The sequence below is a fragment of the Centropristis striata genome, chromosome 5 (genome assembly GCF_030273125.1).
Source record: "Centropristis striata isolate RG_2023a ecotype Rhode Island chromosome 5, C.striata_1.0, whole genome shotgun sequence".
Lineage (NCBI taxonomy): Eukaryota > Metazoa > Chordata > Actinopteri > Perciformes > Serranidae > Centropristis > Centropristis striata.
This window is the reverse complement of record NC_081521.1, coordinates 7,764,990-7,788,441: the sequence shown is the minus strand read 5'-3', so window position 1 is coordinate 7,788,441 and position 23,452 is coordinate 7,764,990. Positions and strand designations below refer to the sequence as shown.

Sequence of the window (23,452 nt, the reverse complement as noted above, 5' to 3'; positions counted from 1 at the left end):
GCTTTTTTTCTATTGTTGTTTTTATTTATTCTACCTTAGTATTTTATTCCATCTATCTATCTATCTATCTATCTATCTATCTATCTATCTATCTATCTATCTATCTATCTATCTATCTATCTATCTATCTATCTATCTATCTATCTATCTATCTATCTATCTATCTATCTATCTATCTATCTATCTATCTATCTATCTTTATTATTACCACTATCAAGTCAATTTTATTGGTATGATTGATTTATTGATTCGGCATTCAAATTGAACTTAATCAGCAACTAGTTTACTTTTATTTGCAACATTTTTCACATTTTAAGAACAGTAAGGAAAAAGTACACAAGAAACAAAAAAGCAGACAAACATGAGGCAATGGGATGATTCACTCAGTACATACAACAATGATTAATTTTCCTATTTTTTTCAGGATAGAAGTATGTGAATGCTGTCGTTGGTTTGATAATTTTTCATTAAAAAATCCTGAATTATGTGGTTCTAGCTTATCAAATGTGACCCAGTAAATTGAGGGTTTGTAGTGTTAGTCAGACAATATAGGCTAATTGAAGACATCACTATTTTATCACTTGTATTTACCCTTTCATAGACTAAATAACTTGAGAAAACACTAATATCACATGTTGACTAACCCTCAGCCACGTCTGATGAGGAGATGAACATGTGGGTGAAGGGGTTAAACTGGCTTGTGGCCGACACGCTCAAGTCTCCGACGCCGCTGCAGATAGAGAGGTAAACACAGCAGCCACACACCACAACCAACGCTGAAGCCCCTTTATAACCAGCGGCGGACAGAAATAATGTGATAATTTCATTTTCTATTTCTTTTTCAGATGGTTACGAAAGCAGTTCTACGCTGTCGATCGCGGCAGAGAAGACAGGTGAGTAAGCTCGGTTAGAAGAATAAAACTAACTGAAAAGTAATTTGATCAGCCTCACAGGAAATAGGTGTGATTAGATATAACTCAATTGTTTTGGGGCACCAGTTGTGCCTCCTTCCCCCAGTGTAACATCTTGAGAAAGTAGAGCAGGCTGGTAGGTGTCTGTGAGAGAGCTTTGTTGAGGTGTAGTGAAGGAACTAACCTCTCAGCCACACACTAGCACCTCTTCCTGCGGCAGGAAACAGACTGCAGAGGATGGAAGAGATGCACAGCAATGTTTGTCTGTTCCAACCCTGGCAGAAGAGCAAGTCTTTGTTACGCTGCAGGGCTATTGTCTCTTATGGCCCAAAAAAAATTCCAGGCTTTGTAGTAAAAAAAAAATAAATGAAGGCATGAGAGGCGTGTGTTTCTATGTGGATTTCATATTACTGCACCACAATAGGATCTATGTTTGCATGTTATAAGACTATAAGGGGTCTCAAACTGAAATTACCTGGGGGCCGCTGGAGGCAGTATCAGAATGACCCAAAAAAGACACGAAATTACTTAAAAAAAGACACAAAATGACTGAAAAAAGACTAAATTACTTAAAAAAAAAAAAGATATATAATGACAAAAAAGGCACAAAATGCCAAAAAAAATGCGCAGAATTACCAAAAAAGACATAAAATGATTTTAAAAAGACACAATATTATTAAAAATGACATAAAATTATTTTAAAAAGACACAAAATTATTTTAAAAAGACACAAAATGACCAAAAAAGACACAAAATTACTTTAAAAAAGACACAAAATGACTGAAAAAAACACAAAATTACTTAAATAAAGACACAAAATGACTGAAAAAACACTAAATTACTTAAATAAAGACACATAATGACCAAAAAAAGACACAAAATGACAGAATAAAACTAAATTACTTAAAGAAAAAACAAAATTACCAAAAAAAGACACAAAATGACCAAAAAAAGCAATTAAAGGGACCTTCCACACACAACACGGTAAAGTGCCATTCATATAAAACTCACATTAAACTTTCATATCAAGGTGGGGGCCACAAAATATCGCCACGAGGGCTGCAATTGGCCCGCGGGCCGCGAGTTTGAGACCCCTGCTATAAGAAGTCTTATGGTACGTGCATATTGATGTTTGTGTAGCATTTCTGAACAGAACCTCTTGATTTGTTCAATGTGTTTAGGATATCCTGTAAGGATCTGAAGAGCATGCTGAGCCAGGTCAACTACAGGGTGCCCAACATGAGGTTCCTCCGAGAGAAACTTCCGGTGAGCTCCTTCTGCTTCTCACCGAGCCCCTTCCCTCTCCGTCCCCCTGCCCACTTCCCTTCTATATCATGTTGTTAGAAGCTGAAGATTTATGATTTGTCGTTAACGGTCCTTTTTCCCTTCCCTCCTCGTCTCTCCACTTGTTTTTTTTGTTTTGGTAACACTTTACAATAACCATCATTTATAAATGGTAAACAGATAGTTTATTAATGTTTAATCATCTTTTACAAACCGAATGTAGGCCATTTAGAATGGTAAATACATAATTTATTAATGTTTAACTAACTAAATCATAAGTTATATATATATTATAAATGGCTAATAGATGGTATATCAATGTAAGTTTATAGTTACTTTACCATTAACAAACAATTACATTATAATTAATAGTGTATAAATAGTTTTAGTTGCACTCATTTTAACATTTTTAACACCATATTAAGTATGTTAAAGATTTTTGCAATGATTCATATACCTTTAAGAAATTGATAGAAAACATTTAAAGGTTAAATATGTATAGCACTTTGTAAATGGTTAATAATTGGTTTATAAACCATCTATAAACATTATTTAGTTGTTATTGTAAAGTGTTAACTTTTTTTTTTTTAAACAATAAGTCTATAATTTTCACAGCACACAGTGAAAACAAACAAACACAAAGAACAAATAAAATAAAAAATAAAATAAAAACACACTGGGCTACACTACAACTCGGCTCACAGACACAGAGAAAAATACATATGGACAGATGATTCAGAAATTATATATAGATACAAAAATAAATGACAGTTAACCCTTAATAGGGCACTCATTGAAATACTTACAAATTCCAAATTTCAACCCTAGAGAATATTGGAGGATATTAAACACAGCCAGAATGTGTAAAAAAAAAAAAAAAACACCCGGGGGAGGGGGGTAATATAGAGAAAAAAGTTTACGAGGTTAAAGTGGCAAATCTGATGTGATTTAAAGTGACGAATCTGCGAGAAAAAAGTTGTTTTTTTCTCGTAAATCTGTGACTTTTTTCACACAGATTTGCCGTTTTAAATCTCTTAAATCTGCGATTTTTGTTCTTGTACATTTGCCACTTTAATCTAGTAAATTTATAAATTTAGCAACTTTTTTCTCGAAATATTGTCAGATGTCATGGTGTCTCCGTATGTGACGTAGCCTGATCTTTGCTGATTAGCTGGAAGAAATCCATGTGGTTCTATGACCAAACAGAGAGACATGGGGACCCAGTTTGATCCAGTTATATATATAATATATAATATAATATATATATATATATATATATATATATATATATATATATATATATATATATATATATATATATATATATAATAAAAAAATATTTAAAAAAAGAGCATGCATGAGTAACAATAATACTAATAATGATAATTGCAGAAGAGAAAAATAAGAGAAAAAGAAAAACCCCAACATGATGATGTGCTTTCTTTGCGAGGATAATGGGAAGAATGATAGCAGCAAAGCCAATAACAACAATAATAATAATAATAATAATAATGCTAGTATCAATACTAGAAACACCAATGAGTAGCAATATGGAGGAGGGGTATTTCTGTATATTCATTCTTTCGTCCATTCATTCTGTGTAAGATTTTCAGCTGAATGGCTTTGACTCTGTTCCAGATACTCAAAGTTTTCTCATTTTGTTTCTCTACCAGGACTCTGAGTTGAGGAACGGAGACGTGTCCTTCAGCCAGTTCGCCCAGCTCTACCGTAGCCTCATGTTTGATGCTCAGAAAAACGTAAGTGCAATCATTTCATGTGTCCACGGATCGTTGTGTCCCAGCACTCTCATCCCCCATCTGATGCCCTGCCAAGGCCCCCTTCCTGCCCCATCTGTCTCTTCTCAAATGGCTGCCAGATCAATATGGACCAGTTAAAAACCCACCAAACCCCTCTGGTGGAGGCCATTAGGACACACTCACATGGATGAGGAGGCAGGCTGGCAGGCTGGGGTCGGATTAAATGGATGACCTCAGTGCCCCCCATGACTAACAGCCCCCCCCCCCCAACAGGATGCCCATCTACATCACTCTGACTAAACACACTGAGAGCACTTTCATTAATTAACTCAAATCTTCCCTTTTTTTGTCCGTTCCTTTAGTTGGAGATCCCATTCATGCAGAGGTAGGTCAAAACTAAACACACACACACACATTCTTGTACTTCTATCGTTGTGAGGGCCCTCATTGGAACAGTGAATTACCTTGCAAGGTTATAATAATTTTGGATTTTTCATTATTTTGCTAGTTTTAGTTAAGTATTTATTAGTTTTAGTTTTTTGTAATGGGGTATTTGTTGGGTGGGAGATTAAAAGAGGTCACAGTAAATTTTGCCATTATTTCCTTTGTCTTATCCATCTTCATTATGTATGAAAAAAGTTGACAAAGACAAAAATGAAGGACATTTTCACTATAGTTGTAGTTAGTTTTGTAACCACACAATACAGTTTCAGTTAATTATCATTATCATGTAACCTTTAACCCTTAAAACATAGTCTGAAATCTCAAAAAAGCCTTTAAAGAAGTGAGGACCGGCCGAAATGTCCTCACTGTGTTGGTTAAAAACGTGTTGTGGTCCTCACTATGTAGGAAGTACAAGAACACACACACACACACACACACACGTTTACTGAAGCATACCTTTTACTTACATGGTTTTTAAATCCTCCCTAAAACACACTGTTTCTCCCTGGCTTTTGGACACCTGGCAAAAACAAAATTTTATTCAATTTTTTAAATTTTAATTAATTTTATTATATTTTTATTTATTTATTTTATTCTATTGTTGCATTGTGTTTATGTATTTTAGTATTTTAGTTTTTATTTTATTTCCTGCAACTGTGATATCTGTACAGCACTTTGGTCAACCCCTGTTGTTTTAAATGTGCTTTATAAATAAAGTTTGACTTGACTTACTTTCTCTGTCAGGTTCATTGACAGACCAGAACAGAGGATCTCCCTTGACGAGTTTAAGGGTTTCCTCCTGGAGTCCCAAAAGGTAATGCCTCCAGGTTGTTGCATTTCTAGTCAGCTGCAGATTTGTTGCATTTACTCAGGGTTCATACGGAGGCATGAAATCCTTGAAAATGCTTGAATTTTATGTTGTATTTTCAAGGTTTGAAAAGTGCTTGGATTTTGGATTAAGTGCTCGTAAATGCTTGAAATTCTTACTGTATTTCTCTTGCAATCTGACTATAGATAACCGCATTTTCAATGGAAAAAAATATATAAAATGAATAGCCTATAGCCTATAATCTGTCTGTCGTCTTCTTGTTTCTGAGATGTTTCTTGTTGCTCTACCCTGTATCTTCTTACTGAAGGGAGTTTTTCTAGTTCCTAGTGGATGTGAGGGCTCCTGAAATATTTGTGGGTCTTTCCTCCTAGTTTGGGTCGCGTTTAGTTCCACCAGCTGCCGGTTGATGATGATTTTTGTGAGCTTCCTTTTGCTCCTAGCCCCTAGATTCCCACACCAGGATGTTTTCTGAGATTAGCAAACTACTTTTAGTTGTTAACCCTTTAACAGGCAAATCTACAGGAAAAAAAGTCACAGATTTAAGAGATTTAAAGTGGCAAATCTGTGCGAAAAAAGCAGATTTACGAGAAAAAAGTGGGGGAAAAAGCAACTTTTTTTGCACAGATTCACTGCTTTAAATCTCATAAATCTGTGCATTTTTTTTCTCAGATTTGCCACTTTAATCTCGTAAACTTTAAAAAAAAAATATGACCCCCTCCCCCGGTCCATATGTTTTTTTTTACACATTCTGGCAGTATGTAATATGTAATATTATATGGTATATAATACCATTGCTGGTGGTATGGTTAAGTGAAATTACCCCTTTTAGTATCGAAGTAGTCATCTAAAACATGACATTTACAACCGTTGAAAGGTCCTGGAAAAGCTTGAAAATGGACGTTGAAATTCGTTGAAAAGTGCTTGAATTTGACCACTGAAAAAGTGTACGAACCCAGATTTACATGCTGTAGTACATCTGTTTTTTTATGTGAATCCAGGAAATGTGGGCCACAGACAACAACAAAGTTCAGGAGTTCATGTTCGGCTACCTGAAGGACCCCCTGAGAGAAGTGGAGCAGCCTTATTTCCACCAAGACGAGGTAAAACCCCCCCGATGGAAAAATGTAAACATGTTTTTTTTCTATCTATGTTTTTCCTGTGCCCCCCTTTGTTGTTGGCGTGGGTGGGAGATGCTCAGATATTTACATGGATAGCCATGATCTCGGCCTAAAGCACCTCCTCCCACACACACACACAGAAAAAGGTTATTGACTGTGGCGCCACATGAGAGTTCTGCAGAAAGCGAGGGATGCTTTTTGTGGTCACCACAAAGCTATGATTGACTAAAGAGAAGAGGAAGCTGATGTGAGCCAGCCTGCAGGAGTTGGTGCTGTCTGTTTTTATGCTGTAGAATATGTTGTGTTAGATAGCACATTGGTCATACTGAGAGTAACACAGAAAGGAGGAAAACTGACATTTTTTATTGTTTACCTCTATTTAAAGCAGGGGTCTCAAAATCAGATTACCTGGGGGCTGCTGGAGGCAGTATCAAAATGACCCAAAAAAGACACTAAATTATTTAAAAAGACACTAAATGACAAAAAAGGCACTAAATGACTCAAAAAGACACAAAATGACAAAAAAAACACAAAATTACCCCAAAAAAGACACAAAATGACTGAAAAAACACTAAATTACTTAAAAAAAGACACAAAATGACCAAAAAAGACACAAAATGACTTAAAAAAGACATAAAATGACTGAAAAAACACTAAATTACTTTAAAAAAAAGACACAAAATGACCAAAAGAAGACACAAAATGACCCCGAAAATACACAAAATTACTAAAAAAAGAAACAAAATGACCAAAAAAAAGACACAGGATCACACGTCTACATTATATTGCTATTAATAGGGATAGTCTTCAGTGAAATCTGCTCTCCAAGCGCACTCTCTGGAAGTCTAAAGAAAGTTTGCATTTACTATTGCAAACTAGATGACTTGTGTATTTTGACAGCCCGAGACACTTATGGACTTCCTGTAAACACATCAATTAAGTCTGCAAGGGTGTAAAAGTCCAGAAATTTGGATTTAGCCTCATTCTCACTCCTCTTCTCTCCTTTGTAGTACCTTACATACCTGTTCTCCAAAGAGAACACCGTCTGGGACTCCTCCCTGGACCAGGTGTGTCCTGACAACATGAACAACCCTCTGTCCCACTACTGGATCTCCTCTTCGCACAACACGTAAGGACGGAGCCCAAAAATACTTTCATGCATACATTTCATTGTGTTCAACCAGTTGTAATTAGGCCATGGGAAGACTAGCGTCCTCTCTGGAAACCTCTAACCAAAGAGGGCTTTTTTTAAACTGACTTCATACATCAGATAAAAGTGTATTATTTAACAATCATGTACCAGAATGAGACCCAGGCGTGTATTTTGCAGGAAAATGTATTTTTCCTCCCATTGAAAAGTGTGTGAAAGGCGGTTCAAATGATAACCTCCTGTGCTAGATGTGAAACAATACTCATTGAAGCAGCGGAATGAAAACTTCCCATGTTGCTTTGATTAGGTTTGAATTGACCGTTGGAATGAGTAACAAGTGTTTATTCCAGTCAACAAAAGAAAGAGAGCCTTTTTGATATGGCAGTGTCAATGCGTTGGTGCTACCATAGAAAGTGTGTGAGTGTGTGTGTGGTGCAGTCCCTGTGTGTGAATCCCTTTCATAGACTGTATATAAATAATGGACATAGTCAACATGTCACCCGTTGGTTTATGGCCCGTTGGAATAATCGAGTTCATCGCCTCTCTACACCTCAACCTAACTGAGAGAAGCTGCTGCTAATTCATGTTAGCATTAGCATTAGCGTTAGCATTAACCCTTTGATGCCCAACATGGGTCTAACGTGACCATATATGTATGAGTTTTTATGTTCTATATCTTTGCAATAAATTATTTTCATCATTCAGTATTCCAGGTTTTCCTCAACTAGTTTTTTTTATCATCATACATCCTAATTTTATGTTTTCCTTTATTCATTTTTCAATAAACTACTACTCTTGTAATGCACAACATGGGTGAAAAATCCATTTTTAAGCTAAGTAGCTTGCTAAGCTAACTACTTACCGGTAGCTAACTTCTTGGCTAAGTAGCTTGCTAAGCTAACTACTACTACTACTAGCTAAATACTTAGCCAAGAAGTTAGCTATGTAATAATACAAAAAATATCTTTTTTAATAAAGTATGAGAGGCAAAATGGAAATAATAATCAGTTGTTATCAAAAACAAGATATTTAAAGAATACTTGGAATATCCAATCATAAAATAAGTTGATATCAAAAGATAGAGCACAGAAACACACAGCAGCATTAAATAATATGAAGGGAATGAATGCAGGTAATTTTTGACCCATGTCGTGCATTAGAAGGGGGGTCAATATGTTGTGCATCAAAGGGTTAACTGGGATATTAATTTTGGCTAGCAAAAAAACAAAAACAAAATGTTCGTTACTTACCTCAGAAAAATGACCAGCGACTCCTTGGAGTGTCTGTTAGTCCAACCAAACGCTGAACAAGACATTTTTAATGAACAAAACGTTCAAATAAACTGTCATTAAGGGAAAATACAGTGAAAGGGTCAAAGTTATGAGACCAAACCGCGAAACGTCCTTTTTTTTATATCTATATTTTTTATTTTCATTTTATTAATTCTTCTTTTCGAACTGAAAAAAATAAACAACATAAACTACAACAGCGTAGGCTTGATGCATATACGTATACATACACATACTCACATAGGCACCATTGAACAGATGTACATAAACATATTTACATTTACACACATACAGTATATATAGCCCTATACATATACATGCATCTGCCCCGTCTAAGTAATAAGATAGATATAAGAACCAGTTAACTTAATATTCACTACGAATTTCCTTGTATCATTTTGGTATAAAATATATAACGTTATATATAACTTTATTGACCCGTTGCCGTGGATACGCATTGTTCTGCTTCTCTCCTGATGACGGCTCGCCTTGTTAGCCACCTGTCAATCAAAGGTAGCCACGCCCCAAATAATACGATTACTTATCTCCTATTTTCTTCTAAATGGGGCCATTATTTACACTATTAACATCAAATTGTCTTGAAGAATATTTTTTACTAGTGATTGAGACCATAGCGTTGTCCTGAAAACATTTTCTGAGGTGATAAATCAAGTGAGAAGTTTTCAAATTTTGCATTGAAATGAATGGACAGAATTTTTTTGCAGCCAAATTTAGCGCCCCCTGCTGGAATTTTTTGTAGAATGCAGCTTAAGGCACTTCCTGGTTTGCCTCCCAGCTCAGACCTGGAGGTTGCCGCCTAATTTATACCCACAACTGAAGTTATTTTTATTTCCTTTGGTGGAATGTTCTCTGCTTGCCTTAGCAAAAATCTAAAGAAATTTTCAAAATTGGTCAAACCGCTGGGCTTACCAGTGAGTTTTTCTATACTAGATTTAATGTTTGGGCATGTGTGACTACTGTTTTCTATTTAGTTGAATATCAAGGATATGCAGTGTAAAAAGATCATTATTCCCCAGTTTTCTCATCTTGCACTGAAATGAATGGACAGATTTTTTTTGCAGCTAATCTTAGCGCCCCCTGCTTGAGTTTTGTGTAGAATGCAGCTTAAGGCACTTCCTGGTTTGCCTCCTTGCTCAGACCAGGAGGTTGCCTCCTGATCCCCTCGTAAGACTGGTTTGTTGTGTGTGTTTTTATGTGCGTACTTTGACGTTACATGCTTATTTTTAGCTACCTGACGGGAGACCAGTTTTCCAGTGAGTCGTCCCTGGAGGCGTACGCTCGCTGTCTGAGGATGGGCTGCCGCTGTATTGAACGTGGGTAAACACACATGCACATATTACAGTTTTAACTGCATACAGTAAATCACCACCACTTGACTTTCAACCTGGTAATTAACTGTCTTCCCCCTGCTCCTTATCCCTTACAGTACTTTTAATGCAGCCGCCACACCCTTACCCACACACTTGCTGTTACATAAGAGTGCTGTCTGTATATGGCCTTTACACAAAATCCTTGTCAAGCAGGTTTCTATGAATAGAACTGGCTTAAATAGGGTTAAAGGGTCGCTTTGCAGCATACAAGTCAACATAATAAACTTGTGCTATGTCAAGTTTAAAGGTCTTAAAACTTATCTGGAACTACAGTATAAAATACATCTGCATTCTTGTTTACTTACCCTTTTTCTGATGAATAGAAAATGAATGATGTGTGTTTATTTTCAGTGGACTGCTGGGATGGTCCAGATGGAATGCCAGTCATCTACCACGGACACACCCTCACGACAAAAATCAAGTTTTGCGATGTCTTGACCACCATCAAAGAGCACGCCTTCGTCACATCTGAGTGAGTCTTTATGGCCTCAGCCCACTCAGTTTCTTTTCACAGCTGTCAGTGACGGTGAGAAGGAAGAAAGAGATGACAAAAGATTAAGAAGCAGCACACGCTTAAATGGAAATTTCAGAGGATGTGCACAGGCTCCAGTGACATCATTGTTATTGTGTCATTGTTGTGTCTGAGAATAAAACTCAAAAACAACACACCTTAACTCAGGGGAGTTTTGTGAGGCTGCAACTCTTAAAGGGATAGTTTGGATTTATTAAAATTGGGATGTATGAGTTACATATCCATAGTCGATGTATTATCTACAGTAAATGGCATAACTGCATGAAAGCTAAACAATGTACTGCTGTGGACAGGGACAGCATGTTCAAGACACCTGGAAAGGAAACTTGCATGAGTACAGTACAATTTAGCTGTGCACTATATTTATATTTTCACTGCTCTACCCTGCCGTCGGAGAACCCATTCCGACAGGGAACTGAAGCTCTTATGCTCTCTTCAAAGCCACCAGACTCTTCTGACAAAAACAGTAATTTTACCTCCCAGAAGACAGGAATTGCTGGTCTACCGCTGCCTCGACCGGTTAGTTAATTTGGGTTTTGTGGGACTTTGGTGAATCCAAACTAAACGCCTTTTTAAAAAACCAAAGTCACACAACGACACAAACAAACTAAAAAAAATCAAGGCAAGGGTATACCAGGAAGTCCTGTGTTCTGCAAGGTAAAATTTAGGGTGTTTCCACTACACCCCAATACCCGACTTTGAAAAGCGACTGGCAACAAATCCAGCGACGTTTTTTGGTGTTATTGGAGACTTTTGGAGACTTGTTCTTACTCTTCTTAACGAGCCGCGGGGGCCGGCAGCTCGTTAAGAAGAGTAAGAACGAGTCGAAGCGGCAGTCTAACCCCTTAGCGTCCAGTCTGCAAATTGCTAACAGGCTAACAGTTAGCTCTGTAGCAGTACAGTGTGTATGTGCTGCTGCTGCAGGAGGTGTTCACTTAGCGATCTCTGTTTGTTTACAACAAGCACCGGACACTCTGTGCACAGTTAGTGATGCCGGTTAATTCATGATCACTATGTTTGGAGACGCTGTGCATAATTAGCCATGCTGCTTTGTTTATGATCAGCTGCTGATGTTGTGCACAGTTAGTGATGGAGGCCACAGTTGCATCTCCCGTGTTTAATCCGTCGCTTGTGTGATCACGGATCACGATCAAAACTGTCGCTAAGCGATTAATCAAGGATCGAAAACCATACGTCACCTCAGGAGTCTCCAAATCCCTCTGGGGGCCTTTTTGTAATGGATCGTTTGACTTTTGCGAGGGCGTGGCCTGAGAATTTCCCGGTGGCCACTCTCCCCCCTAAAGGAAACACGGCTAATGCTTCAAATCTGGTAACTTTGATGAGAGCATAACAGCTTCAGTTTCCTATCTGAAGGCAAAGTAAAGTAGTGAAAATATGCTAAATCTAGCGTACACTTTAAGTGATAATGGGTTGGGTTTCTTTTACAAAACTTGATACAAATGTGTATCTACAAATTTGGGGCAAGCTGACCATCATCTACTGTAAGTACTACACTGACTAGGGAAAAGAACCTCATGCAAACCTCACCCTAACCCCCAACAATCCCAACTTGTCCCCCCACAGATATCCCATCATCTTGTCCATCGAGGACCACTGTAGTATTGTGCAGCAGAGGAATATGGCCACTTACTTCAAGAAGGTGTTTGGAGACATGCTGCTCACCAAGGCGGTAGATATCGCTGCAGATGGCCTTCCCTCACCCAACCAGCTCAAGAGGAAGATCCTCATCAAGGTCAGGAGCCACCTGGACACATCAGACATTGTTTCATCTTTTGGAGCCTTTTTTTTCAGTTGCAAAAAGTGTGAATGGATGCTTTGTATACTGTGTTGTGAGAGTATAATTTTTCTGATTCTTCTATCTCTCCTCCTCTCCCTTCATCTGCTGCAGCATAAGAAGCTTGCAGAAGGCAGTGCCTACGAGGAGGTGTCCACCTCCACTCCCTACTCAGAGAACGATATTAGCAACTCCATCAAAAACGGCATCCTGTACCTGGAAGACCCCATTAATCATGTAAGCATCATGTGTTAAACGGTTTGTCAGTGCTGCATAAATGGGAATGCTAAGCTTAAAATATGATGCACCAAAGTAGCTTCTACACCAAGCTTTTTTGTGTGTTGTCTTTATTCTTACATGTTTTTATCAAGGTTATTATAGTTAGTGAAAACTAACAAAATAACGAAAAGACATTTTTGTTAACTGAAATAAAAATAAAAACGAGTTTTAAAAAAAAACAACCTAATTGAAGCTGTATTGTGTGGTTAGAAAACGAACTAAAATTATGGTGAAAATGTCCTTCGTTTTTGTCTTTGTCAACTTTTTTCATACATAATCCAGTGTTTCTATTGGAAAATATGTTTACTGAGACTGGGATGTCTACACTAGAAAAAAAAATTCAAAACAGCCGGAACTGTAAGAGTTACCAACCTTATTGGAGCTGAGATGGATAAACCAAAGGAAATAAAGGCAGAATATATTATGACCTCTTTGAATCTAGCACCCAACACATAGCCCATTACAAAAAAACTAAAGCTAACATAAAAACTAAAGCATTTTCAAAAACTAAAAACTAAACTTAAACTAGCAAACTCTCTCTAAAAACTAACTAAAACTAACTGAATTTGAAAACAAAAATTCACAACGAAATTAAAACTAAAACTAATGAAAAATCCAAAACTATTATAACCTCGGTTTGGATTTTAGCCTTGCAAAGCAAAGACGTCATCATCTTTTTGCTTGATGCTCTTTTTTTGTTGTTGTTAACATTAATTTTTATATTTGGGTCCCACTTGTTTTTAGAAAGAGGCCTTGATGTTTATTTTAGATGATCATATTATAGGGCTGGGCGATATATCGATATATTTTTAAGTGTGATATGGAATTAGACCATATCGCATATATCAATATAGTTCAAATTGTGCACTGAGATCCTAACTCCAGGCAAGCTGCAGCTTTTATTTAAGATATGTTTTTTAATTTAAATGTGCACTTTATGGAGCATTGGTTCTTAAAAAAGGTTCTCCTGTTGTTATACAGTATTTATGTCCACTTAAATAAACAGTTTCAATGAAACTACTTGTGACATGTCATATTTGGCTTTGACTGAACATTTGCTCTCACTTTGCGATAAAAATATCAGGATATATATCAATATTCAGCCTAAATATATCAGGATATGACTTTTGGTCCATATCGCCCAGCCCTATCATATTATTTATAAGAGGGCAGCTTCTTGCCGTCTTGAGCCACTTTTCAGAGCGACACATGGAAACTCTAAATATTTAATCTAACTGTGCGTCCTCTCTTTTCCCCCTCTAGGAGTGGTACCCTCATTTCTTTGTCCTGACCAGCAGTAAGATCTACTACTCAGAGGAGACCTCCAGTAACCAGGGCAACGATGACGAGGAGGAGCACAGAGAGGTTAGTAGGCCTCGTGTTGATGCACGTCGAGATGAGAAGCACTTGTCCTGGTTTTGAACTTGTAACAGGATCTGTGCAGCACCAGGAATTGCACTTAATTTACATCCAGTTTGAGAAATGTAATCTTTTCTTTAGAGGCTATGGGTAGTTTTGGTTTTCACTATTGTACCAGGAATAGATCCATAAATGGAAATCTTTTTTTTGTACTTAAGAGGTGGCCATGAGGGAACAGTTATAGGCTGGAGCAGTTAAATGAAGGTGGACACATGCTGATGAAATCTGTATCAGTTGACAAAAACAACCCGTTTCAAAAACAAAAGCAATAACAACCCTGAACTCTCGTATGCACTGATTTTCTTATGGACTTTATTACGATGCAATATTTCTTTCTGTTTCAAATATACTATAACTGGCAATGTGCAATAAATTGTCCTTCAACATGCAATACATTATGAACACTGCATAGCATCATATCTGCTTCTGGCAAATTGAATTGAAGACTGTGCACCTTACCGCCCTTTCTTGCCTATGTTTACATTATATCGTATCAGGGTTGTCAAAAATATCGATACTCAAAAAAGTATCGATACTAAAACGTTGTATCCGGATACGATACTTCTTTTCAAAAGTATCGAGTACCCGTATTTGCATTACCTCTTTTATTATAAATATTTAACCTGTGGTTCTGTTAATTTTAACATGTTGCATTTTTCTTGTAAATAAAAATATTTCTGTTAAATTTTGGGGTCTTTGTTTTTATCCTTGTGGTATCGAAAATGGTATCGAGTATCGAATATTTTCCTGAGTATCGAGTTGAAAATTTTTGTATCATGACAACCCTATATCGTATATATTTTTCTTTACATTTACTTGCCTATGTATGTTTATGTTTATATTGTAGTGTATATAAAAATAAAAAAAAGCTCTTATTCTTTTCTCTTCTTTTCTTCTTTAACATACAGCACTCCTTTAGCAATGACAGTTAGCTCTTGAAGTTATGTACTTACTTGATTCCTATGGTCTAAGTCTAGTCCCATCAGGTTGAATGCACTTATTGTAAGTCGCTTTGGACAAAAGCGTCTGCTAAATGACATGTAATGTAATGTAATGTAATATATAGTGACAATAAAGGGGTTCTATTCTATTCTATTCTATTCTTCTATTCAAACATCTCCCTGTGTTCCTTTATGTTCCAGGTGTCCAACGGTATGGACCAGCACGTGACAGAGAAATGGTTTCACGGGAAGCTGGGCGCCGGGCGAGACGGGCGGCAGATCGCCGAGAGGTTACTGTCGGAGTACTGCCTGGAGACCGGAGCTCCTGACGGCTCCTTCCTGGTCCGAGAGAGCGAGACCTTCGTGGGAGACTACACGCTGTCTTTCTGGTATGTTGCACATGATTTTACATTCAGAATATTTGAAATCTTTCTACCCATCTCACAAAGACTTGGAACTGCATTTGTAATGCAGTAATGAACTTTATAGTAAATAAAGGTTAATGACAATGATAGGAGATGGACATTGAATGCTAAGAACATTATTTAACTGTATGATAATATTCACAGGAATATGTATTCACCCCATTTATACCCACAACTGAAGTTTTTTATTTCCTTTGGTGGAATGTTCTCTGCTTGCCTTAGCAAAAATCGGAAGAAATTTTCAAAATCGGTCAAAGCGCTTGGCTGACCAGTGAGTTTTTCTATACTAGATTTAGTGTTTGGGCATGCGTAACTACTGTTTTCTATTTAGTTGAATATCAAGGATATGCAGTGTAAAGAGATCATTATTCACCATTTTTTTCTTCATGTGATTTAAAATATTGAACAGTTGCACTGTTAGATACTCTCCGAAATATATCCTCACTAGATTTCAAGACTTTAGACTCATCATAATACATTTTGTAGAATTTTTTCCTTATCAAACTAAATATAATCACGGGGCAAAAATGTGTTATATTTTTACAGTTAGTATATGATTTTTAGGTATTTGCCAGCTGTGAGCCGACGAGTCCAGTTTCTTCTAGTCCCTTCTTCCCCTTCTGAAATGTCATTTGGGAAAATATGTTCGTTCTTCCATTCATACATCCATTCGGGCAGCAGGATAAGCTAATGTTCGTTCTTGCGGTACAAAATTTGTTACAATCCAAAATAATTTTAGATAAAGACTGTTAATGTAATTATTGGTTTAGAACAGGTGTACAGCAGAGCGATAAAGTAGTAAAAAGTCCCAGTGATTTTGTATTCTTTTGTACTTTGTTGTATAATTTACAGCAGAAGAATATATCACACTAACATTTTATTTTACAATTAAAATGTAATTATTTGATTTGTTTGTATGGTATACTGTGTGTGTGTGTGTGTGTGTGTGTGTGAGAAACTCCCCTCTGTGTTCTGTAGGGTTAACTTAACTCATGCAAACATTAGTGACAAACTGGCAGATCAATCAGTGTCAATTTCTCCATCACTGATTGAACGAGGCTGATGTCACGGTCTGAGGTTCCCTTCACATTCTGTCGGCGGAGTTCACTTCAAAACTAATCAATCTGCATGTATGTTGCTCACACACAATGTATGTAAACAATGGGCTCCGGCACTCTGGGCAATATGTTCAAGGTTAACAAGGGGGGTGCTTATTTTCCATAAGGAAGTTACACTGCAAAAAAGTTGTGTCTAAAGACAATATAAGTAAGCATATTGACCGCTTAAAATAAGAAATTAACTTTATAATTTAATTATCAAACACTTCTAAATCTAAAGGTTTTTTTTATCTTGGTAAGAAACAAATAATTTACAATGAACTCTGCTCGGGCCAGTTCATTGCTTTGATTTTTATCTCGTACATTTTTTGTCTTTTTTAGTCATTTTGTGGCCAAAAGAAGATGTAAAAAGACACAAAATGGCCAAAAAAGACACAAAAAAGACACAAAAAAGACACAAAAAGACGTAAAATGACCAAAAACACATAAAAAGACACAAAAAGTTTTTTTTTTTTTTTTATCTTGGTAAAAAAACAATAATTTGTCTGTAATTTATCTTGTCTTAAGAGTTAATTTCTTATCATAAGCATTCAACATGCTTATTTCTAGATTTAATAATCTTAATTTAAGAAATCTTGTCAAGGTAAATTATCTGTCCATGCAGCAAGATCATTTCCCTCAGATTTAGTGTTTTTATCTGGTTTTTAAACACACCTTTTTTTACAGTGTAACACTTGTTCGTCATTATGGCCTATAAATAAACTGAAAGAAGTTAATGCAGAAGATTTGTTGATGTCTCATCTTCATTTTGTCTCCTCCATCTCTGCACCAGGCGTTCAGGTCGGGTGCAGCATTGTCGTATCCACTCCCGTCAGGAGGCCGGCAGCCCCAAGTTCTACCTGACAGACAACCTGGTGTTCGACACGCTCTTCGCTCTGATCAACCACTACCAGCAGGTGGCGCTGCGCTGCAACGAGTTTGAGATGAAGCTGACGGAGCCGGTGCCTCAGACCAACGCTCACGAGAGCAAAGAGTGAGTCTCAGGCAGCATTCACACAGATTAAAAAATACATAAAGTCATGACGCACTGAGGACTTTCTATGGGCTGAAATATGTGCCACCAGAAACTGAATTTGATTTATTTATATTTGGATTTGAATAGCTTAAATTGAATTATTGCATTAAAAAAACTGAATGTGAATCACATAATTTGAATTGGTATTTTGTAATTTGAATCATTGCATTAAAAAACTGAATCTGAATTGTAATTTGAAATTTAATTTATCAGTTAGTTCTCACAATTCAAATTCAGTTTGCAAAATTCAATTTCAATTTTCTGCGACAAACATCCGGGTAGATGAGGCAGTAATCGAGCACAGAAAACGGAGGTGCTGATTGGCAGAAGAGGTGCTATGGCAACCGGATGGCAACAAATGTTACAAAAGAAAACGGAGGTGCTGATTGGCCGAAGAGGCGCTCTGTGTATCTGTGCTCGATTGCTCTGCCTCAACTACCCGGATGTTCGTCACAGAAAATTGAAACTGAATTTTGCGAACTGAATTGTGAGAACTGAATGTTCGGTTCCAAACTAATAAATTAAATTTCAAATTACAATTCAGATTCAGTTTTTCAATGCAATGATTCAAAATTCAACAATACAAATTCAAATGATGTGATTCAATTTCAGTTTTTTTAATGCAATTATTCAATTTAAGCAATTAAAATCCAAGTATAAATAATTCAGTTTCTGGTGGCACATATTTCTTTTTTTTTTTAAACTTAAATTTTTATTTAAATTTTCAACTCCACGTGTAAACATCAAAGTACACATATAGATCCATGTATTACATTCTATGGGTGGATACAACTGAAAAGAGAACAACAAAAAGAAAGTACAGTAACAGTCTTGTACAGTAACAGTCTTGGCTACATCCGTCCGTTATTAAATTACACTGTATACAGATCCAAGAGAAAAGAATATGAATAAGATAAATTTCAAGTATTCCCAACTGTGTCCCATTGCGTCCACTTTACCCATTTAGTCAAAAAGACATTTTCTTTGTCATTCTCTCTTGTTATGGACTTCTCTAATGAGTTCTAAACATTAATTCACAGCTGGTGGCTCGACCTTATACCATCTTCTTGTTATTGTTTATTTTACATGTGACCAGTAGTATTTTTATTAAATATGGTGGCACATATTTCAGCACATAACCTTCAGTGTTGGTGCAGTTTATATTGTAGACCAGGAGCTGATACACTCATCTACAATAAAACAAGAGCTGTAGCTGTATGTGCTGTGTGTTAATGTTTGGTTGTTTGTCCCAGATGGTACCATGCCAACCTCTCCAGGAGCCACGCGGAGAACATGCTGATGAGGGTTCCTCGTGACGGAGCATTCCTCGTGAGGAAGAGAGCGGAACCCAATTCGTTTGCCATTTCCTTCAGGTAGGTTCCCATTATTACATTCCCTCATTAACCCATAAGAACCCATGGTGATATGTTATACAGTACCATTAATGTCACAATTTCGATAAATGTTTGATAAATGATAAATGAGATGCAAAGAAAAATGTAAATTTGTGTTTCTGTAAGCAGAAAATGTGTCTAGGTCTGGATTCTTATGGGTTAAGTGATACATTTACTTTGATCTTTCTTTTCATGTGCAGACATGACTGAAGAGAAAGGCAAATTGTTAAAAATCCAACCTGTATGTGTATGTATAAATACAGTGACTTAAAGCCAAAATATCTCTGTTCCATGTTTTCAAGAAAAAAAAACAAAGCACTCAAGTCTCATAGGCAAGAGCATTAGATTAAAATAATAATAATAATAAAATCATTTGAAAAATAGAATAAATGGAAAAACTGAAAAATTAAGAAATAAAAAAAAGTAGTCTTATTACTCCTATCTAGTCAAAGTAGGTTTACATTGGTACAAAACATTAGACAATAAAACAAATATTAATAAGATTAAAAAATAAATATAATGTAAAAAGTGAAAAATTTGAAATAATAATAAATAGTCAAATCAAGTCATAATATGTTTACAGGTTTACATTGTCAATGTGTCATCAGCATTAGACAGGAAAAAAAAGTCAAGGAAATCTGATTTAAAAATAGATTTATGATTTAAAAAATGTAAATACCATGTCTCACTGTCATCTGCTCAGAGTAGGTTTATATATATATATATATATATATATATATATTCTTTATTTAACCAAGTAAAAAGTCTTGTTGAGATACAAAAAAACTATTTTCCAAGAGAATCCTGGCCAAGAAAGCAGCATAAAAAGTGACAAGTTACAACATTTAAACACTGTTAACATAAACAATTAAATACAATTAAATACAAATACAGCCAATCCATTAAGTCTCACTGGACAGAATATTAACCAATGAAAATGTGTAAAAATACATGTAAAAAGCAGGCAAGCCAACCCAAACTTCAAGGGTAGAATTCAAAATTCAGCATAGTTTTGGTAAATCTACGAGGCATTTGGTCTCTACTCTGAAAGTAATGCAGACAAGTTAGCAAAATAAGAAGGAAAAAGCTGCAATTTTGAGATCCTCTCAGAGTATATACAGTGTATATATATATATATATATATATATATATATATATATATATATATTTTTTTTTTTTTTTTTTTCCTAAGGCTAAATATCATGTTATTTGAACCACCCAGCATGTGATGGTGATGAGGGGGATTTCCAGGCTAACAAAATCATTTATCGAGTGAAAAGGGTTGTGAATGAAATACAGAGTTAAGTCTCCAAACTAATATTCAACATGAGTGCAAAGTGATTGATATGATGTCTGGTTTGTTCACAGGGCCGAGGGGAAGATCAAGCACTGCCGCGTGCAGCAGGAGGGTCAAACCGTGGTGCTGGGCACCTCAGAGTTTGACAGCCTGGTGGATCTCATCAGCTACTATGAGAAGCACCCTCTGTACCGCAAAATGAAGCTGCGCTACCCCATCAATGAGGACACACTGGAGAAGATAGGCACTGCTGTGGGTACCACCATACAATCAGTGGCACACTTGCTGAAAATTAATCTTTCTAAGTTTGTGTTAAATAATATCTAATCTTAAGAAATTCTGTAGTTTGGCTTTTGTGGTAGAATTCCCTGCAACCTACACTGCAAAAACCAACTGAGAAAAAATAAAAAATAAATAACTAGAATTAAGCAAATACATGCTCGAAACAAGTAAAATTATCTGCCAGTGCAGTACATTTTTCTTTGTAAGAATTCTTTAAATAAATAAAAAATATCTAGGCACTGGAAAACCAATGATGTCTTGAAATAAATCCAAATATACTTATTATGAGCAATTGTGGCTTGAATAGCCCAACTGTAGTAACATTAAGTAACAGTAATACTTGAAACAAGCATGTTTTGATGGTAGAAAATGCTTTTAATATAGCATTCAAACTACATGCAACTAAAACTCTCAATTGGAGCCAATATTTTAGGTAAAAACTCACCATATTCAGCAGTTGAATAGCTTGAAAAGCATGAAAAAGCTCACAATGTCAATCCTAAAAACAAGTCTTTAAACAAGAAGATAATCAAATAAGCACATAATAATAATAATAATAATAATAATTAAATAAGCACATAAAGCTATGGTCAGTAGGTAAATTATACTCAAAACAATATAATTAAGATACTATTGCTACATATAAGAAGAAAATACTTGGTAAGCTTCATGTTTTATTGCGGTGTAGAGAAAAGGCTTATTAACACACAATCTATGGTCCAATAGGAGCCAGACTACGGGTCGCTGTACGAGGGCAGGAATCCAGGCTTCTACGTGGAGGCCAACCAGATGCCAACATTCAAGGTGAGAGTCCAGTATGGAGAATCTCATGTGGAGTTAAATTCTGTATATATATAGTGAAGACATTGAGCAGAAGCACCTCACCTTTCTTTCTTCCTTCCTTCCTTCCTTCTCAGTGCACAGTGAGAGCCATGTACGAGTATAAAGCCCAGAGAGACGACGAGCTCTCCTTCATTAAGAACGCCGTTATCTCTAATGTGGACAAACAGGAAGGAGGATGGTGAGTGACTTGCACAGCATTTATTCAACAACTAGCTCTTTAATTATCCATTTAGACAAATGGTATTTGTGCAGGTAGAGAGTGAAGACTTGTATCGGGTTGAAGAACGGGATAAAATCAAATATACATTGTTATTATATTGTTTTAAGGCCTCTGTGGTATGAATCTGATATTTTCTCATGTTTTTTTTTTCTTCCTCTCAGGTGGAAGGGTGACTGTGGAGGAAAGAAGCAGCTCTGGTTTCCTGCTAACTATGTTGAAGAGATCAGTCCATCAGCAGCAGAGCCTGACAGAACTGTGAGGATCAAACCTGAAAAACTAAGATTATTTATTTTATTTATTTATTTATTTATTTAGGTCCTTTCATGAATGTGGACAACAAAATGTGAAAAAAAATGATTGGAAAGGAGCACCAAGAAGAAAACATTTCTTAAATTTGTCTGCCCCCTACTTGAACAATAAAAAAAAAAAAAGATGGTCTGACATCACATACAATTTGATTTTCAGTAGCCTACACCGACAAAACTTTGATTATAACAAAACACTTAAAACAACAAAAACAAACCAGACAAAAAACAAATAAAAACTCATACAAGTACATGTTTACATCTCAAAAACAAAAGACCAAAAAACAACTGATCATAAACAATCAGTTTATGTTTCCAGTACATATTGACATTTTTTTCTGCATTTGTACATGTCTTTTAATCTATTAATATCTGGACAACCTTTTAAATCCTGTAGTTGGGAATTCCATATTTTTACACTGACAACTGAAACACACATTTGTTTTAAAGTAGTCAGAGCAACTTGGTGCTTAAAATCATTTTATTCATAATTATTCACTATTTAAAGTGACATTACTGCCCCTGCACCCTCCACAGGACATTTGGGTCTCATCTGTCAATGATCTACTGTGATAGAGATGCATGTGTGCTGTGGATTATAACTTCTATCCTAATCCTCCTCTTCCTCTCCTCCTCTATATCAAGCAGGAGATGACAGAAAACAGCCCGCTGGGAGATCTGCTGAGAGGAAGTGTGGATGTGTCTTCCTGTCAGATTGGTGAGTGGCCCCTCCACTTCCTGTTTGACTCTGAGCTGCAGGGCTGCAGCACTCAGTCACCTTGCCACGGGGCAACCAAACTCTTTCTCTGGTTGTCATCTGCATGCACAAAATCTCTACCCTCTTCTTTTTTTTGTTTTTTAATTCACACTGCCACCACTTCCTTTATGGTCTTTTTTCTCCATTATCAGCCTCTTCTATTATTAATCCTTCCCTATTTATTTTTATGACTCTTTCTCTACTCACAGCTCTGTATCTTGTATTTTATTGACATCCTGCAGCTCAGTCAATACACACCCATTAGTGTTGGCACATGCTGTCATGCACTGTAGCGGCCTCTGCTAACAACAGTTAATACCTGAGCCTGTGGCTGTAGCCCAAAGTCAAGGATCCTTCCTTGGTAGGATCCTTCCTTCAGAGTCGGGTCCTCCAGAGACGAGGCCAGAATCCTTCCTGTCACTGGTGTAACTGGTGCACAAATGGAGCCTTCAGAGTGCAGCTGTGCGTCATTGTTTAAATTCAATGATGACGGGATTGTGTCTTTGGTATCAGCATTCTGAGGTTGAATCTCCACGATTTAGCACAAACAAAAAAACACAAAGTGGATTAAACCTGAATACAGGGTTCGTACGGGTGCTTGAAATCCTTGAAAATGCTTAAACTTTAATGTTGTATTTTCAAGGTTTGAAAAGTGCT

General features: G+C 36.5%; 1 protein-coding gene across 2 annotated transcripts in view; it reads left to right on the top strand.

Annotated features, from left to right (window-relative positions):
- Positions 1 to 23,452, top strand: part of plcg1 (phospholipase C, gamma 1) — a 57,327-nt gene that overhangs the window by 21,163 nt on the left and 12,712 nt on the right. Inside the window, exons 4-24 of one of the 2 annotated variants that reach the window (XM_059332945.1) lie at positions 651 to 744; positions 846 to 893; positions 2,093 to 2,177; positions 3,869 to 3,952; positions 4,315 to 4,337; positions 5,141 to 5,210; positions 6,224 to 6,325; positions 7,354 to 7,472; positions 10,031 to 10,116; positions 10,525 to 10,645; positions 12,290 to 12,458; positions 12,615 to 12,737; positions 14,043 to 14,144; positions 15,341 to 15,528; positions 17,455 to 17,655; positions 18,951 to 19,070; positions 20,460 to 20,640; positions 21,397 to 21,474; positions 21,588 to 21,691; positions 21,895 to 21,988; positions 22,687 to 22,756. In XM_059332945.1, the coding sequence (XP_059188928.1) occupies positions 651 to 744; positions 846 to 893; positions 2,093 to 2,177; positions 3,869 to 3,952; positions 4,315 to 4,337; positions 5,141 to 5,210; positions 6,224 to 6,325; positions 7,354 to 7,472; positions 10,031 to 10,116; positions 10,525 to 10,645; positions 12,290 to 12,458; positions 12,615 to 12,737; positions 14,043 to 14,144; positions 15,341 to 15,528; positions 17,455 to 17,655; positions 18,951 to 19,070; positions 20,460 to 20,640; positions 21,397 to 21,474; positions 21,588 to 21,691; positions 21,895 to 21,988; positions 22,687 to 22,756 (2,262 nt within the window). Of the gene's footprint in view, positions 1 to 650; positions 745 to 845; positions 894 to 2,092; positions 2,178 to 3,868; positions 3,953 to 4,314; positions 4,338 to 5,140; positions 5,211 to 6,223; positions 6,326 to 7,353; positions 7,473 to 10,030; positions 10,117 to 10,524; positions 10,646 to 12,289; positions 12,459 to 12,614; positions 12,738 to 14,042; positions 14,145 to 15,340; positions 15,529 to 17,454; positions 17,656 to 18,950; positions 19,071 to 20,459; positions 20,641 to 21,396; positions 21,475 to 21,587; positions 21,692 to 21,894; positions 21,989 to 22,683; positions 22,757 to 23,452 lie in introns of both variants that reach the window. The other variant, XM_059332944.1, reaches the window with a different exon arrangement.